The sequence below is a fragment of the Peromyscus maniculatus genome, chromosome 10 (genome assembly GCF_049852395.1).
Source record: "Peromyscus maniculatus bairdii isolate BWxNUB_F1_BW_parent chromosome 10, HU_Pman_BW_mat_3.1, whole genome shotgun sequence".
Taxonomy (NCBI): Eukaryota; Metazoa; Chordata; class Mammalia; order Rodentia; family Cricetidae; genus Peromyscus; species Peromyscus maniculatus.
Genome location: NC_134861.1, coordinates 87228265 through 87247896, shown reverse-complemented (window position 1 = coordinate 87247896; position 19632 = coordinate 87228265). Strand labels below are relative to the sequence as shown.

Genomic DNA, 19632 nt, shown 5'->3' with positions numbered 1-19632 from the left:
GGGTGGGGGTGAATGCAGTTCCTTATAGGGCCATCTTCTTGCACTGGGTGGGGGAGGGGAGGGGAGATACTGTTCCTTACAGGGGCCGTTTTCTCACGATGGTGGGGTGGGGGGTGGGGGGGATGCAGTTCCTTACAAGGGGCCATCTTCTCACGATGGTGGGGGTAGGTGGGATGCAGTTCCTTACAGGGCTATCTTCTTGCACTGGGAAGGGGGGGGGGGGATATGGTTCTCACGATGGTGGGGGATGTAGGGGGATATGGTTCCTTACAGGGGCCATCTTCTCACGATGGTGGGGTTGGGTGGGATGCAGTTCCTTACAGGGGCCATCTTCTCACGATGGTGGGGGTGAGTGGGATGCAGGTCCTAACAGGGGCGTCTTCTCACTTTAATTTCATACAGGTGGTGGAAGGGCTGAGCTGGTCCCTAGGGTCTCATCTTAGGTCACTAGTCTTATGTCAGGGCTCCCCTCTCATGACCTGATCACTCCACAGAAGCAGGGTTTCAACGTAAGGACCTGGAGGGATCGTGACCGTCTAGTCTACTACACGTACCAGTTTTCAAGCATGCTATCTCAACTGTGCTTTCAGTGTGCGACACCAACTCAGTATTAGCGTTTCTTGTTCTGCTAGGCAAGTCTGTTATTTTTGGAAGTGAGAACTATTGGGAGAGTAGTTAATGGCCTCTCATGAATATTAAAGAATGGGATATATCTATCCAAAGCCCATCTGGCCCTGGCCTGGCTATGAGCAAGGCTGTTATTAATGCCTGCTTGGGTTACTGCCATAAGGAAATCAGTATTTCTATTGTTGTTGTGTTTGTATATGATGTGGGATAGGGGTGGGGGTGGGGGGCAAGTGTGCCCCGAAATGCATGTAGAGGTCGAAGAACAACTTCATGGCCATTGTTTTTCTCCTCTACCTTTCCATAGGTTCCAGAAATTGAACTCTGGTTGTGAGTCTTACAGAGCAGGGTCTTTTCCCACTAAGCTATCTTGTTGGTTCCTGAATCAGTATTTCTAAACACCATGCAGGATGCACTTCTTTTGGAGGAAGGAAACAGGAATTTGTGGCTGGTGTCTGTATCAAAAGTGGTTTTGGTTTGGAGCCTACCTTTTCTTCCTCTGTTCTAGTTCCTGGCACTTTCGTGCCTGCTTATGGATAAGATGCTGAGGGCGCCAGCCCCTCTAGAACCCGGAAAGGTACTGACCATTAAGAGATGCTACAGTCCAACGTGATCATCTTTAGTCTTTCTTGTACTTATCAACACTAGGTCGCTGGACTGGTGGACCACAGACGAGTGCAATATGATCAACGGGACAGATGGGGATTCTTTTCATCCACTGATAACCAAGGACGAAGTCCTCTACGTCTTCCCGTCCGACTTCTGCAGGTAGGAACTTTAAACACGGTCTTTGACTGCAGGACAAAGTGTGAGGGATAGAAGCAGATTCGCTCACTGTGCGTGGGAATGCACATACATGTACTGTGACGTGCCGGAGGCACACTGAGAGAGCTCACAGCATGGACTCTGCAAGGCAGCTGTTGATTTGGTCTTAACACTAGTTAAGCAGCTCTGTGGCCCTGGGCAAGTTATTTAACCATTCTACCTCCCCTCCCCTCCTGTCCCCTCCCTTTCCTCACTCTCTCTGCCTTTCTGTATTTCGTATTTATTTATAGATGTATTTATTGGAGACAGGGGCTCATACATCTCAGGCTGGCTTCAAACCTGCCAGAGGCCTGATACAGCTTCTGATGACCTTGAACTTCCCACCCTCCGACTTCCACCCCCTCTAGTGCTACACCTACAGATGTGGGCCACCACACCCTGCTTGTGCAGAGCTGGGACTTGAACTCAGGGCTCCACGGGTGCTGGGCGAGTGTTCTGCCAGTGAGCCACATTCCTACGCTGACGTTGTATTCTTCCCTCCCATCAGGTCGGTACATATAACTTTCAGTGGTTTTGAGACCGTGGAGGGGTTGCCTGCTTTTCGGTACAAGGTACCTGCAGAAATACTAGCCAATACCTCCGAGAACGCTGGCTTCTGTATACCCGAAGGGAACTGCATGGACTCAGGCGTGTTGAATGTCAGCATCTGCAAGAATGGTAAGCCCTTCTAGAGAGGTCATGGTTACCGGCGTCTAGAATGCAGACAGTTTCGGGGTGTGAATTTGTCACCAAGCTGATATATAGTGCAAGGCCAACCTTTCAAGAACAACATTTTGGCACACGCCTGCAATCCCAGGGCCAGGCGGCAGAAGCAGGAGGATAGTGAGCCCAAGGCCAGCCTGGGCTACATCGCTGTCCCCTGTGTGGATGATGACGATAACGACAATAATGATGATGATACCTGTCAAAAAATTTAAAAATTACTAGTTTTGGTAGCACACGCCTTGGCTAAGAGTCCCAAAGATTTTGAAGCAGATTTAGTTTTAGGCTGTTCTGAGTTTCCCGGTGTCTCTTTTCTCTTTAATTTGAATGTACTATTATTGGTGTGTGTATAATGGGTGAGCACGCATGCCATGGGCCACATGTGGCCGTCAGAGGATACTCAGTGGAGTCAGCTCTTTCTTCACACCTTTATGTGGGCTCCCAAGAGCTACCTGGGTTCTTCAGGCTTGTGCGGCTACCCTCTGAGCATCTTGCTCTCCCTCTCGTTTCCTGATACATCAGCTCTCTGTCCTTTCCATGAATGAGGGAGAATCATCAACGCCGCAGCTGACAAAAGGGGTCTTCTTTGTCTTGAAGGTTAATTTATATATAATATATGCATGTTATAATATATGCGTAAATCGTAATATATACATATATTTACATATAATTTTATTTTATATGCATTGGTGATTTTACCTTCATGTGTGCCTGTGTGAGGGTGTCAGATCCCCTGGAACTGGAGTCATAAACAGTTGTGAGCTGCCATGTGGGTGCTGGGAATCAAACCCTGGTTCTCGGGGAGAGCAGTCAGTGCTCTTAACTGCTGAGCCATCTCTCTAGTCCCAAAGGTTTACTTCAACAGTGAGATGTCACAGCAGAATTACCCACAGGGCCTTACCTGACAGGTGTGCAGTGTCCTCTGGTTTTTGCTGTTGGTTTTGCTTGCTTTGAGGAAGGTCTTACTGTGTAGCTCAGGCTGGCATCCAACTCTCCATCCTTATGTCTCAGCCTTCTGGGTCCTGGGATGATGGGCACAACTTAATATCTTCATCTTATTGAGAAGGTCGGGCAAATATCATGGCAGTCTGTCCTAATAACTCAACTAAGAACTAGGCGTCGGTCCCTGCTTCTTGGAACTGAGCAGGCAATTTCTGAGGACACAAAGGACAATCAGTCTTCAATGCTCCTCACAACAGGGACAAGGGAGACAGGACATGCCAAGCCTGGGCCACTGAGCCAGCCCCACAGTCAGCAGCTCAAGATAAAACCCACAGAAGGACAAAGCTTGGGACTTGTCCAGGCCTGCCCGTTGTCTGGGAATAGGTTTCCAGTGCTCCTGTTTGGGCTTAACTCAGCTTGACCAGGAATTGGGATTGGCGCTCTTCAATGTGTCTTCCAAGCAAGGAAGCATAGAAATGAACAGAACTGTGAGCATGGCCAGCCTTGAACTGCTAACCCTCCTGCCAAATGCCGGGCTGACGGGCATGTGCGCCCATGAATAACAGGGGAGACTCTGAACTGTTCTTACATCATGCTGTCCAGGAGAACAAGGTCCATCGGTGTAAAAACGGTCTCTTTTTCTTTCCTCAAAATCAAACGCCAGGCATGATAGGGTATGCCTGTAATCTTAACGCTTGGAAAAGCAGAAGCAGGAGGAATTCTGGGAGAGTTCTAGGCCAGCCTGGTCTTATGGAGTGAGTTCCAGGCCAGCCTGAGCTACAGAATAAGACCCCATCTCAAACAAACAGCGAAACCCCAAACAGAGCAGCAACAGCGCAAACTTCCTAGTCAGTCGGGCGTGCTCTGAGGAGGGACCTCCTCAGCCAGGGAGAAACGTCCTGCACAGCTACCAGTGCCTGGGAAATTTTGGTGCGGTTTGGGAACCTGGGCTTCTTCAAGAGCAAAAACGAGGATAAGGGCTTTCGTTTTCTAGACTGTCTTGGAGCATTACTCAACACAGACAAATAGATAAAAGGCATACTTACAGCTTCAGTAATGGTTTAAGTGTAAATGTGACCGGGACTGTAGTGTAAGGTATACAGTAAAATTATGTGGGACACATCAGGTGGCGGGAAATGAATGCAGTGTAAATATTGGACCAGGAGCTATGGAGAGGGAGTGAGCCTGGCCAAGCCCGCTTGGGTATGGCTTTTCTTTTCCCTTTAGGAACCAGTTTTTGTGGTCAGGAACTGTATATTCATTTGTCGGGCGGTGGTGGCGCACGCCTTTAATCCCAGCACTCAGGAGGCAGAGGCAGGTGGATCTCTGTGAGTTCGAGGCCAGCATGGTCTACAGAGCGAGTTCCGGGACAGGCTCCAAAACTGCAGAGAGAAACCCTGTCTCGAAAAAAAACAACAAAACCACAAACGCCAGCACCATTCATTTCTCTGTCCCTTACCACGCAGGTGCACCCATCTTCATGTCTTTCCCGCACTTTTACCAAGCCGATGAGAAGTTCATTTCTGCCATTAAAGGCATGCGCCCAAACAAGGAAGAGCATGAGACATTTGTGGACATTAATCCTGTGAGTACACACTTCCTGGTGTCTTATTGTGCATGCACAGGTTCTCTTAGTCCAGAGCATGGAGAGACACACTGCCTTCTGTGGCTATTCAAGGGGGCGGGAGGAGATCTGTGTGCGCCGTGGCCCGAAGCCTCTAATGGGAAGTCCGAACTCCGTGGATGCCGTCTGCAGAAACCAGCAAACCCGCTTTAAAGGAGAGAAAGGAAGCTGAGCAAAACCACGGGGCCGGGGCCAGAGCCCAGTGATCCAGACTGTGTGAGGCCCCAGGTGCAATCCAGCATAACAAAACGAAATGAAAACAGCAGTATAAATTCAGTCACCAAAACCAGCTGGGGCCGGACCCAGGTAACCTGGTCAGTCTGCTGCTGGACACAAATGCTTTTCACCTTCAGAATTACAGATCAGTTGTGTACTCTGCTAGAATGCACGATCTAAATGGAAATATTAGCTTCATTCGCTTTTGGCAAACTTCTATAGGTACTGAGTGTCCTATATATTATTAATGTAGATGGTACCATATACAATACATATATACACACTTTGCTCTTGAGTTCCCAGAGAAGAATGTGAAGGTGACAGGGGATCCCTTCAATGTAAGAGTCTCTCACTGTAGAAACTAAATGAAAAGGTCAAAGGTCTTGCTGGGCCAGACGGCACAGACCCGTGATCCCAGTTACCCAGGTTGAGGCAGGAAGATCATAAGTTCGAGGCCAGCTTGGGCTATCGTGTGCCTCACGAATGCGAAGCTGCAGCCGCATCCCTCAAGGGTGACTGTAGTTCTTCTCTGTTAGCCATCGAGTTCGCTTTCATCAGCCAAACAGAGCAGGGCCCATCACCAAGGGATAGGTGACGTCCTGTGCCCTCAGCACACATCGGGGGCTGTGCCTCACGCTTCCTGTCCTCTGGCACGGGGAGCCTTGGACTTGGGAGCCATCCTCCCTTAGCTCTGGACAACTGCCCACACGTCCACATCCAACATAAAATTTGTGGCCTCTGATGGAGTGTTCCACGCTGCGCTCTACCAAGTGGCGCTATCCTGGGAACTTACTAGAAAGGCCTTGTTTCGTGTTCCTCCCTGATCTGCCAATCAGAATCTGCATTTTAGCAGATTCCCACAGAGCCCAGGCCACCCAGCACGATCAGTGCTTGTAGTTCCGTTGTGGGGAGCAGTTTCCCCTTGTTCACGCCGCCTGCCAAACGTGGCAATGGGTCCCTGTGGGTCAGGACCACAGAGCTACACTCTGTTGAAAATGTAGCTAGAAAAAAAATTACTAATTTTTTTTTCTCTCTTTTTATCTGCAGTTGACTGGAATTATTTTAAGAGCAGCCAAGAGATTCCAAATCAACACTTACGTGAAAAAACTGGATGACTTTGTGTAAGTGTGGCTTCTTCCCGCAGAGGTAGGGGTGGGGTTTGCCCCGTGACTTTCGGGTAGGCCTAGATAGTATCAGGGCGAGTATCACGTCTAACTCCTCAACTTGGCCGTCCCCAGGGGGGCATGGTCTCAGTCTTCACAGTACCTTGGCCTTGTACTGGTCTATCTTTATGCAGTCCTGTCCACGGATCGGGGTCACAGTCAGCACTTTACGTGCGTCAGCTTACATCTTTCCACTGTCCTCGTTGTACACCTGAGAGGACAGAGACACCGCCCTTGAGTGACTTGCTGGGACTCACGCATTTGGGGAGGCGGTGGCTCCGGAATGGCTTTTATCCATTCCCCTGGCAATGCCCTCCACTCCGGACCCTGGCTTCCGTATCTTTTCTTGGTGCTCTCTCTGCTTCTGCGTGGGCCCAGCCGCTACAAGTTCTCATCTGGACAGTGGTGGGGGCTGAATCCAGCCTTTCTCTCCCACATTTCATCATAAACTGCTCCACAGTAAGAATCCCCAAGGACAGCTTCCCGCCCAGACTTGCCGGTGGGATTTTTCTTAGATCTGAGGAAATACTTACCAAATACATAATTCTCACAAACCTTCTACAGGTACTGAGTGTCCTCTATATTATTAATGTGGACAGTACCAGATATGTATATATACTTGGCTCCTGAGTTCCCAGAGAAGAGTGTGAAGGTGACAGGGGATCCCTTCAGTGTAAGAGTCTCTCACCGTAGAAGCTAAATGCAAAGGGCAAAGGTCTTGCTGAGCCTGGCAGCACAGACCTGTGATCCCAGCTGCCCAGGAGGTTGAGGCAGGAGGATCGCAAGTTCAAGGACATAAAACCACACATGTGTTGTCTATCTATGTGTCCATTCATCTGCCTGCTATCCAACCTGATCTATCTATCCATCCATCCACCCACCCACCCACCCATTTATAATGATTTATTTCCCCACCGAACTCTCCAGATTTAATCCCTTGTCATGGGTTCCTTCTAAGAAGCAAACACGGTTTAGAGCGATGTCTTCTGGCACCTGTCTGTGTATTTTTGAAGCAGTATATTATAGTAGTAAGCTAGAACCTCAGACTCAAAATGGAATGACAATCTTGGTTCCACTGCTCACTCATGGTGATCTTGGGCATATTACCTGGTCTCTATTAGTAGATTTCCCCTCTTCCACCCTGTACATAATGAGAGCCATGGCATGTGACTGCTGTAAGAACTGAATAAAATAACCCCCCTAAATTACTGAGTGGGCAAACAGTGGTCAGTGGGCTCTTCTTGTAGAGACAGGTGTAGGTGGCCTAGAAACTTCTAAAATTGTGGGGGCCTGCCCCTTCTTCTTCCCTGAGGGTACTCTTGAGCAGGGAGAATTAAGAAATATTTAGATAGAAATATAGAGGAGAGAGACAGACAGAAACACAGGATAGCCTCGGGAGGGCCTGGGTCAAAACCCACTAGCCCCTTCTGTCTCTGTTAAAGGTCTATTTATAGAAATGCCAAGGGGTGGAGCAAAAGACCCCCCACTAGCACAGCCAAGTGCAGAACATTCCAAACACCTGGTAACCATGCACATGGTCAAGACAGCTCCTAATGCAGCCCTCCTGGGTAAAGCAAGCTCAGCTCTCACTAGGAAACCTCTGTGGGCTCCCACTGAACATTGCTCCTTGTATGGCTGTATTCTGTTATCTTATGCTTTGATGAAATACCACATAGACGTGCAGTTTTGCATGGCTGCCTGATAATGGTATAGTCTTGACTTCTGATTTATAGTGTCTTCGAAGATAACTAAGAAGTCCACAGTCAATTCTAGGGAACTGAGTGAATTAAACGTACTGTAATTTTTGTGTGAACACGTCTCTGTAGGTGAGAGATGTTTTCATGAGGATGTCTGTGAAATAATGCCATCCTTTGCCTTTGTAGGGAAACGGGAGACATTAGGACTATGGTTTTCCCAGTGATGTATCTCAACGAGGTAAGTCCTGAAAGAGGAGGAAGTCTGTTTAAACGGCCCAAGCTTGGGATCCTTCCATTAGGATGTCTACTGCTGTAGTGGTGTGCCATTTAAGTTCTGAAAAGAGGGAAAGGTGGTTTTTTTTAAAACGAAGGTTTGTTTTTAATCATGTGTGTTCATGTGTGCACGTGTGAGTGTGAATGCGGGTGCCCACAGAGTCAGGAAAGGACTCTATCTGACCCCCTGGAGCTAGAGTGACAGGGGGCTGTGAGCCGCTCTGTGTGGGTTCTCCGACCTGAACCCAGGTCCTCTGCAGGAGCAGCGATACCGAGTCATCTCTCCAGCCTCAAAGGTGACTTTTTAAAATAGAAGCTGCCCCGGAAAAGCTCTCGGAGTTTATTTGGACATTCTCTGTCTCAAGATCAGTTGAGTAACGCCCTTCTGAGGGGCTGCTTATGTGGGGGAACAAGCTGCAGAGGTGAGGAAGGCACTCCAAGCTCTGTCCCGTGATGCCTTGGCCTCCACTGAAGCCCTGACAGCTTAAGACGGCATCTGTAAAAGTCACGTGTCAGGGGCCAGTGAGAGGCTCAGCAGGTAAAGGAGTCGGCCGTCAATGCTGAAGAACTTGAGTTTGGCCTCCAGAACCCACAGGGTAGATGAGGGGATCAACCCCGACAACTGTCTTCTTACTTCCATCACACACACACACACACACACACACACACAGACACACACACACACACACACACACCAACACCAACACCACCACCATACAAATAAAATGCTTTCAAAATTACATGTGGAGGTCAAGCATAGTGCCACATGCCCTTGATCTTGGTCCTGGAGAAGGGGCAGGGGTAGGTGGATCTCTGGGAGTTTAAGGCCAACCAGGGTTACCTAGTGAGATCCCGTCTTAAGAAGGAAGGAAGGAGAAGAGGGAAGGGGAGGGAGAAGAACAATATTACGCCTGGAAATGACACTGGAGACTGCTGTCAGGAGGAGGCCCGACTCTGACATTCTGGGACAGTTACAGAAAAACCTGCCACAGAGCCTGCCCGCCACCCCCTCCCCCCACACACTGGTCAGTGCAAACTAAGCAGGGTTGTTGTCATCTTAACGACACGTGCTCTCTTGATGCCTCACCCATCCCACCGAGTGACGAAAGCTCTGTTAAAATGCTGTTCTAGAGCATTTTTCTGTTAGAATTCTCTCTTCAATTGTTAGCACCACAACTCACTTGAACCATTTTTTTTTGAGACTGGTGACCGTAATGTGGACTCAGGAGAGAAATGATACTGCCTGGGTCCCGCTTTTGTAGAGTTTCATCCATTCATTCAGTCAGCCAGTATTATTTAGGCGCCTACTGTGTACTGGGTGCTCTCCCCTGGGTGGAGGTGGCTGAGATGTCTTGCCTTAAAGGAACTAACATACACAGGTAAACAGTTACGCTGGTTACAAGGACAACAGATGAGGGTCTAGGGAGAGTAACAGAGGCCTGAGGCAGCCAGAGACACTTCTAGAATGAAGTAATGCTGAGGTGAATGTTGTAGTAACCGCCTGATGCCACGCAAAGGGTATTATTATATTATTTACATGTGTATCACTGCGACAGAAAAGTTTATAATGGCCCCTGATTTCAGAAGGACTTCAGTCCATGGTGACAAGGAGGCCATGCTGATGGGCGTGGTTGGCAGCAGGGGCATGCAGCTGAATTCCTCACATCACAGTGAATCAGGAAGCCACTTCTCCAGTCAGGCCTCCCTCTCCTAAAGGCTCCATGACCTTCAAAAGAAGTGCAGCATGGCAGCACACACCTGTAACCCCAGCACTCTAGAGGTAGTGCCACAAGTTCAAGGCCAGCCTGGTCTACATAGTGGGTTCGAGGCTAGCCAGGGATACAGAATGAGATCCTATCTCAAAATAAAATCCAAACAAACAAACAAAAACAGTACTACAAGATGGTAATCAGCATTAAAAACATGAGCTTATGGGGACATTTCATACTCTAACCATAATGCACATTATCTCAACATTTCTTAACATAAATTGGAAAAGAGAGAAAAGATATTAAGAGTTATAGTTGTCTTCAAGAAAAAATATATAAGTAAATTCCCTCTTTGGTTATTCTAATTTTAAGTGAATTTTCAGTATATCTGACTTGCTAATAAAATATAAAATATTTTATATTTATATATCAAATTATATTATATTGTTTGAAATGCACACATACACAGAGGCTATCTAGTTCTCAAGATAATACTATTTCTTCCCCCTCCAGAGTGTTCTCATTGACAAAGAGACTGCAAGTCGGTTGAAGTCCGTGACTAACACAACTCTGATAGTCACCAACATACCCTACATCATCATGGCACTGGGCGTATTCTTTGGCTTGGTGTTCACATGGCTTGCATGCCGAGGACAGGGGTCCATGGATGAGGTAAGTGCTGGCTGGGAGAATTTCTCTTGTCTGGAGGCAGACTTTTCTTTCCCGCCCACCAGTTCCCGAATAACCAACAGGGAGACTCAGTATTAATTATAAATGCTTGGCCAATAGCTCAGGCTTGTTACTAGCTAACTTGTACACTTAAATTAACCCATATTTCTTATCTATGCTTTGCCACATGGCTTGGTATCTTTTCTCAGTATGGCATGCCCATCTTGCTTCTTTCTGCATCTGCTCAAGACTTGGCCCTTCGTCTTCCCAGCATTCTCTTTGGCTCTTCCGCCTAACCTTATCCTGTCCAGCTATTGGCCAGTCAGCTTCTTTATTAAACCAATTAGGGCAACATATATTCACATAGTGTAAAGGAATACTCCACACTTACTGATAAGTTTACCTGAGGAATTCCTCAATAATCTTTACTGAAGGGCTGTCAGCTGGCTCCTTTGGGTGGATTTGGGGGTTTTATGGAGGAGGGGAACACTGATTTTTGTGGTTGTATTATGAACGGACTAAGTAGTAGGCAGGGCTGGTGTGTGTTGAGAAAGACAGGGTGATAGAAGGGTGCCATTTGGTATTTGAGGCTCTCTTGGTGGGTTTGGAATTCCTGGATATATCCTATAGGAGGTAACTTCACATCTTTAAAAACAATAATTTGAAAGAAGAATAATGCTTTGGTGCTAGACTGCCTGGGTTCAAATCCCAGTTCTGCCGTTAAACGTCTATATGACACTTGGAATGGCCTCAATTTATTATCTGTAAAATAGAATGATGTTAGGGTCTCCTTGTGAGTTTCTGGAGACGATCGGACAATGTAGAAAGCACAGAGGAGGCTCAGTGTTACTCAGTTAACTTTGTTATTATATATGATAAAATAATTCTAATATTGTAGCGCAAAGGGGCAGTGACATGCTTGTTAAGAATCCCTGCTGTATCTGAAGGTGCTATGATTGAGATCCCATAGCCATGGTAACAGGTGGCTACATGAGAATCATTGATTTCCAGAAGGAATAGGATAAACTGGATCAGATCAGCCTCTCAAGTGACCAGGAGTCTGAATACCTCATGATGCTCTTCTGTAGAAGCCTTTCTTTTCTGTGGAACTAAAGGTTGAAGCAAGGACCTCACACACACCGGGCAGACACTCTAGCCCCGAGACATATGCCTAGTCCTTGAGATGAGTCGCTCCGAGCTGCTCAGGCTGGCCTTGAACTTGCTTTGTGGTCCAGCCAGGCTTTGAACTTGTGAATCTCATGTTTCAGCCTCCTTGGTGACTGGGATTACAGACCTGAACCTCCAGGCCTGGCCTGGGCACCCTTCTTAACAATGCTCAGCAACTTCTGCTTTTAGAACCTATTTCTCCCTTCTGTTAACCTGCTAAACTGTCTGAGCAATGTGAAGTAGGAGATGAATTAAACTGGTTGAAACCGTGTGAGTGATACTGGCTTGGATAACCCAGCCGGTTTGTCACTTTCACTCATGCTAGTCAGGTAAACCTGAATTAGCGATAAGGCACACTCTTACCATTGCCATCTATGGATCTGCCAGGGAGTTTTCCTGGATATAAACGGACCTAGCAATGTTCATTAACACTCATTAGCCATCTTCAGGTCTTTCCCCGAGTGTTAGTGAACAACTACAGCTTCTGAGACACTACTCCCAGGCAGGTTACAAATCAGGAAGGAGGCTGTTTCGGTCCAGGATGCTAAGGGTTTAACAGTCCTGAGCAGAGAGGAGAGCGCAGGTCTGGTGTGAGGGGCTGGAGAGGAAGAGCCGTCCTCTAGCGAGGTCAGGTTAGAGCCGTAAAGAGCAAAGGCAGCTGAGAGTGGAGGGAACTGCCTTCCGACCCACCTTCCTCCCACCTCCTCCATCCCCACCTCACCCCAACTTTTCACATCAGGACAGACGTTCCCGACGTGAACGTTTAACCTCTGCATCTCTGTTGCCTGTCACAGGGAACGGCAGATGAAAGAGCGCCCCTCATCCGAACCTAAACCAACTTACCTGTCGCCTGAGCTTGGTGAGAGAGCGTGTGAACTGCCCTGATCTGGCCCAGGACAGGGAAAACCCTGAATCCTCTCAGGCTCCTGGCCTGTCAAGAAGAGGGAGAAGCTGAAATGCTGGCAAGTGAGGAGAGCTTCCTGGACGGAGGGCAGTGAGCAGGGTGACATGACCGACTGGGATGCTTTATAGAATCATGTCTCTGAAATTGTCCTCATGTGTCTAGGAAGTATCTAATAAACTTGTGTAGAAACTTTGTGGTTGGGCCCTGGCAGCTGTGGGATTTTGTGACCCCCCATTGTAGATACAAAGTCTGCATCGCTTGTTAACGTTAGTTGTTGACCTGACCTGATTCAGTATGCTTCATTCTCCAAACTGTGTTCAAGATATATATATATATCTGTGTATGGCTTCCTGTTCTTCTCCGTTCAACTCCTTCCAAGGAGGAAGCGTGTAACACCAGGGTAAAGTGATAGTTTCGTATGCTGCACCACACAAACGTGTCCGCTTCCTTCTCGGACACATCACATGCTGCATTTCGCTCTACCCTCCAGTGTGTCACCCCTTCAGGAAAATAACTGTCTTTGGATTAGTCTAGAGTGGGTGGGGGTCACTCGGGACAGGGCTTGGGTGGGGCGGTGTCTGTAAGTAGATAGCTTTGAGCTCCTGAGGATTTTGAAGTTGTGCTTTTTGTAGAGCAAGCGCATGTCCCAGCAATGCTGGTGAGGGCAAGACAGACAGATGGCCCCTTTAGACTAGAGTTCAGCGTGAGTTACAGTGTTTATAGGTTAACTGTCATTTTCAGTCAAAGCTGTCTTGATGTAGATGCTTTTGGGAGAATGGAATCAATAGCACGTACCCCACCTCCCCCCCACCTCGGCATCTTTACCAAATAAGATGACTGCCAAATACTGAATTTGTATTTGTAAATTATAAATGATGTTGGAAAGTCCATCTGCCCATAGCGTATGTCACATACAGATCTAGGAAGGCATTTCGTCTGGACAGGACTTGGAAAATTTTAAATTCATTCCTTACATTTAGGCCCCCGCCCCTGTCACTCACTAAGTGCTCTCTGCTTCCTGTGACAATCATTTTTCTGACAAGTGTTTAGAGTGCTCGACAGAAAGTTCTTCCGATGAGGTGTCTGGAAAGGAGCCAGCTACTTCTCTTCGGAAGGTCGCTGAAGGACAGTGGCGTCACAGCTGTCGGACCTCAGCCATGGTGGAGGGCAGGCACTGTCTTTGATTCTCAGAGCCCACCATTGAGTTTTAATGAGGAACCCTATATGTTGGCTGGCCAACCTCTTCTATAATTTCATGAAAACTGAATTTCAATGTAAACAAAAAAATTTAAAAACACTGAGATTTCATATACATATTTGGAGGTAAAAATGTTCCTTTAGTTTACAGGCCCAAATTTTCCTTTCTTGACACTAAAGCAATATGTGATGTTTCCCTTCTTTTTTATTTTGGGGTTTTGAGACAAAGAGTCTTTCTATGTAGCCCTGGCTGTTCTGGAACTCACTGTGTAGACCAGGATGGCATTGAACTCACAGAGATCCTCCTGCCTCTGCTTCCTGAGTGCTGGGATCAGTGAGCCACCATGCTTGGCTACTGTGTCCCCTTTTGAAGGGACAATTTGTTAAACTTTCACCTTTCCTACCAATCAAGGTAGAAATATTAAATACCCCAAACCACCAAAATGTGAAAACTAAATTGAAAATACTTGATCCTTAATAACGACAAATATCTTTAGACTTTATCAATATTTAACTAAGTAATTAGTATATCCTGGTCTTCATGCATTGAGGCGGGGTCTCACTGTAGCTCAGGCTGGTTTAGAACTCACTACGTAGCATAGGTTGACCTTGAACTTACGGTGAGCCTCCTGTCTCAGCCTCCCGAGAGCTGAGATTACAGCTGTGCACTACACCCGACTGTCTTTATGCAACTAGTTATCCACACTAATAAACTGGTAAGCTAGTGCATACTAATTGGTTCATTCCTATTTTCAGGATATAATCATCTCTGAGGAGATTTTTTTTAAACACAGACATGACAGCAGTTAATGATGTACCTAGTAGACTGAACCTCACATAGAAAAGGAGACCCAAACCAGATTAACCCTTCATTAGTGCCATGGCTACTAATAGTGATGGCTCAAATCATGTTTGGTTATTTCCTTCTAAAAGGTCCATGGCAAACCCACAAGCCACAGTCGGGATTTTAGGTTGACTAGCAACAATGTACCCCTCTTTTGTGGATTGGAAATAACAAGCTGTTCTCCATGTTCATTCTCTTGAGACCGTCACCCTGCAAGGGTCCCGAAGGCTGTGGGGCCATCAGTGTTCTCACACCACAGGATGGCAGAGAAGTAGGAGCGCACAGGGTAAGCAGGGTCTGGGCATTTCCGGGTAGGCGCCAGGCTCTGCCCAGTAGACCTTACTTCCTCGTGTTCCACAGAGATCACTAATATCAAACGGAACAAGCGCCGCACAACTAACCCCTATTGGGGTCTTCACTTACGGGGGCTGATTTTTAACTTGTTTGCGGTATGAATTCTTCCAAAGGCCCCCTGAGCATTGTTACTGGTGTAGATTGCTTGTGTCGGATTTTAACAAGGATGATCGTTATGTTCTTTCTGTACCTTACTTACACAGTTGGCTCATTTCTTGTGATTCTTGACCTGGTTTTATTTCTACCCATAGCACTGAAATGTTTCACTAATAATAATAAAAAAAAAGTTTATATGAAGTTGCTGTGTGAACTGTCTCTCATTGGATGGAGTTTTCATTTGAGACATTTGCCTCTGCTGATACATCCCCAATTCACAGGCTTGGGGCCGCTCACTCCAAGCAGATCCTTTGCCCTGCTTTTCTGCCTCAGGGTTTTCTTCAGACTTGGAAGCCCCTGGAAATGGAGGGAGAGTTCATAACAAACACCTAGGCAACCCTAAACTGAAGGGCCAGCAGTTTTCTGATCAGTGTCCCAGCCTCAGGGTCATCTCAGGGTCCATGGTCTAGGACTGCTCTCTAGCAGGACCGAGGAGGATCCCCCCCCCCCCCCCCCGCCTCCCCTCCTTCCCCAGCTGGGAACTGCTTTCTCCTAGCCGTTATTCATTTCCTCGTCTTTCCTGCCAGTTTTCCAGGACTGTTTCTTCCCACCACACCATATACCTCCACTAACGTCCTCACCTTGGGCTGCCTCCAACCACACCAGCTGAAATGCTCACAGTCCACCAAGAAGCGGGGTAGGAGATCAGACACTATTTTGGTTCTGGGAACATTTAGCTTGAAGCTATTAATCCTAAGATTCCTATTACCTTTAAAACTTCCCATCCCAATATTACACCTTCCTCCTGAAATCAGAGCAGAGCCAGAGCCATCCTAAAGTTTCCTGGTTTGGGTTACAGATGTTCTTATATGTGAAGGACCTTATCCCTAGTATATATCCTTTCTAGGAATCCTAAACCCAGTTTTAGCTGCTTGTATCTCAAGGGAAGCTCCTCATACTGACTTCTTACCTAAAGCTATACAGACTTTATATAGTCTATATAAATGTAGATGTAACCAACCGTCTTATTAAATAAGAAACACAGAACCAACGCAAAGAAGAAAGCCAAGAGGTCAGAGTTAAGAGCTAAAACCTTACCCTTCCTCCTGCAGTGGTCCTTACGTAGACCTATGTACCATACCTAGCTCAAATGTTTCAAATCTAGGATTATAAGAATCCAGAATCAGGCTGGAGAGATGGCTCAGAGGTTAAGGGCACTGGCTGCTCTTCCAAAGGCCCTGAGTTCAATTCCCAGCAACCACATGGTGGCTCAAAACCATCTGTAATGAGATCTGGTGCCCTCTTCTGGCCTGCAGGCAGACAGAATACTGGATACATAATAAATAATTTTAGAAAAAAAAAAAAAAAAAAAAGAATCCAGAAGCCAGGTGGTGGTGGTGCACGTCTTTAATCCCAGCACTTGGGAGGCAGAGCCAGGTGGATCTCTGTGAGTTCAAGGCCAGCCTGGTCTACAGAGCGAGATTCAAGACAGGCACCAAAGCTACACAGAGAAACCCTGTCTTGAGGGGGCGGGGGAAGAATCCAGAAAATATATTCAAAAGACAAATAAGGTGTTAAAACATGCCTAGGAACAATATTTAAAGAATAATCTAGAATAAGAGCCACAAAATACAGAGTATTATAGAGTAATATAGAAACATGTACATAGATTTAGGAGAAAAGTCTCATTTCCAGTAATAACCTCATTTCTCCACTTATGAAATATAAAAAGATTTTAAACTCCTTTAAGATATACTATACACACTAAAATCCACTCATTTGACATGTACAATGCAATGGCTTTAGTCAACTGACTGAACTGTACATTCCCATCATCGCAATGAGGTCTGGGCTAGTTTGTAGGCACTCCCCACCCATAGTCCTGCCGACGACTCATCTACACTCTGTGTGTAGAGATTTGCCTTTCCAGGCATTTCGTATAATTACACTGTGATGCCACGGTCTGCATGTGCTATGTGGCACCGATAAGTTCACAACGGTGCGTTTGTTTAAAAAGTACCTACTTCATACCACACACTATACACATAAAAGACGCACACGGACTTACAGTCTAGTGGGGAAGAGTGATTGAAGAGTCATACAAGGAAGTGGCAACCAGCCACGATTCATGATGCTCTGAGGATGTGACTAGCAGCTGGCCTTGGGCACAGCAGAGCATTTCAGATAGAGGGAGTGGGACGAGCCCAGGAGCAGGAGGGAACAGGCTTACTCCGTGTGATGGTTTGAATGAGAATGGCCCCATAGGCTCATCTATTTGGATGTTTGGTTCCCAGCTAGTGGACTGTTTAAGAAAGATTAGGAGGTGTGGCCTCCTTGTAGGAGTAGGCACGTTAGTGGGGGTGGGGTTTGAAGTTTTAAAAGCCCAACCAGGCCCAGTGTCTGTCAATCTCTCTCTCTCTCTGCCTGTAGATCAGATGCAAACTCTCTGCTACGTTCCAACATCATGCCTGCCTGCTGTGATGATAAAAGACTAACCCTCTGAAGCCGGGCGTTGGTGGCGCACGCCTTTAATCCCAGCACTCGGGAGGCAGAGCCAGGTGGATCTCTGTGAGTTCGAGGCCAGCCTGGGCTACCAAGTGAGCTCCAGGAAAGGCGCAAAACTACACAGAGAAACCCTGTCTCGAAAAACCAAAAAAAAAAAAAAAAAAAAAAAAAAAGACTAACCCTCTGATTCAGACACGGTTAAATGCTTCCTTATATAAGTTGCTTTGGTGAGGGTGTCTCTTCAGAGCAATAGGACAGTAGTTACAACATTACACATGGCTATGGTATTTGGCTGGGACTCAGGAAGGAAAGGACAGTGGGCACTGAGGCTAGGGAGAAACATGTATGCCGGGGCTTATTAGGCCACTTTAAAGATTTTGGTGTTCTGTCTTATTTCAAAACCAGTGGGAAATTAGTGAAGGTTGTAAAGAGAAGTGTCCTGGGACAGTGGGTGAGAGAAGCCCCATGCTAGCTGTGGGGTGAAGAATAAACTGAGAGGTTGACACAAACTGTGAGATCAGTTAGGAGGCTGCTCTGCTAAGTCCATACTTTTCTAGGAGAGTTCTTTTTTAAGCTTTTACTTGGTGAGTTGTTTTTTGTTTGTTTGTTTGTTTGTTTGTTTTTTAAGACAGGGTTTCTCTGTGTAGCCCTGGCTGTCCTGGAACTCAATTTGTAGACCAGGCTGGCCTCTAACTCACTGAGATCCGCGCCCCCCCAGCCTCTACCTCCCAAGTGCTGGGATTACAGACGTGCGCCACCACTGCCCAGCACTTGGTGAGTTCCTAACCTTTATATGCCAGCTCTCCTATAGATTTTTTCATTTCTGCCAACATATTTAAGCTTACAGAGAAAGAATGTGGTGCAGCAGTCATTGGGCATCGTCATCGGGCATCGTCAGCATGGCGGGAGTAGACAGCAGCCCACCACTCACCCATCTACTCACACAGGAACAAGTGAGGGTCCTTGTGTCCTCCCTTGTCAGTCCTGAAGCAGTAGAGCAGCAGACCCTATGCGGTTTATTCTCTCTCTGGAATTTGTTCCCCTAATATCACTTGCCAGAGCCGTAATCAAGTCTTGGCCATCTCTTCGTTATCCTTCAACACCCGAAAGCTCTGCTTTCTCCAGATATGCAGATCCCTTTCAGCTTCCCTTGAGAATCAAAAGGGATCTTAGGAACATCCATTGCAGCAGGATTAGCTGGAGAGACTGCACAGCAATTAAGAATAAGCGCTGCTCTTACAGAGGACCCAAGTTCAGTTCTCATCATCCACACCATGGGGCTCACAACTTACTGTAACTCCACCTCCAGGGATCCAATACCTTCTCTGTATTCTGAGGGCACCCGCACTCACATGGGAACATACACACACACACACACACACACACACACAATTAAAAACAAAATGAACCTAAGCATTTTAAAATTATTTGGGGGGACTGAGGAGATGATTTTGTAAGAAGCAGCACTTCCTATTCAAGCATAAGGAGTTTGGATCGCATGTAAAAAGCTGGGTGTGGTCACGCATGTGTCTAACAACAGTGTTGATGGGCAGACAGAGGGGAAGATCCCCAGGACCTGCTGACGGAAAAGCCACAAACTCCACGTTCAGTGAGAGACGCTGTATCCAGGGATGAAAGTGGAGAGTAAGAGAAGAAACACCAGATGCCCTCCTGCAGCCTCGACCAACATGCATGAGCACACACACACCTGTGCACGAAGGTACACACATGCATACACCACATTCACATGCACATCAAAAATGTGTGAGACGCTTCCACTGTGTATCCTGGGCTGGTCCCCAACTCAGTCCCCCTGCCTGTGCCTCCTGAATGCTGAGATTATAGACGTGGCTGATTGGTTGTTTTTAATTCCCTAAATTAAATTCAGATCATAACATTCTTTGGTCTAAAACCTCTTAAAAGATTTTCTTATCGCTCCCAAGGAAGAATATGAAATCCTGACCATCATCTACAGGGGAACAAAATGTAATGGTCGTTTTTCAAAACTGGGGCTTGGGAGACAGCGCAGGCAGTCCAGTGCGGGCTGTGCAAGCCTGAGGGTGGAAGCTCAACCTCCAGCGTCCAGATTTAAAGCCAAGCCTAGCACTGGCACAGTGGTTG

General features: G+C 47.0%; 1 protein-coding gene across 1 annotated transcript in view; it reads left to right on the top strand.

The window, feature by feature from the left end:
- Scarb2 (scavenger receptor class B member 2) overlaps window positions 1–15207 on the top strand; it is a 62081-nt gene extending 46874 nt beyond the window's left edge. The window contains exons 6-12 of the mRNA XM_006987219.4: window positions 1273–1392; window positions 1937–2106; window positions 4560–4678; window positions 5981–6054; window positions 7980–8031; window positions 10289–10447; window positions 12406–15207. Coding sequence (XP_006987281.1) covers window positions 1273–1392; window positions 1937–2106; window positions 4560–4678; window positions 5981–6054; window positions 7980–8031; window positions 10289–10447; window positions 12406–12444 — 733 coding nt within the window. The 3' untranslated portion in view covers window positions 12445–15207. The remainder of the gene's footprint in view (window positions 1–1272; window positions 1393–1936; window positions 2107–4559; window positions 4679–5980; window positions 6055–7979; window positions 8032–10288; window positions 10448–12405) is intronic.
- Window positions 15208–19632: the final 4425 nt, after the last annotated feature.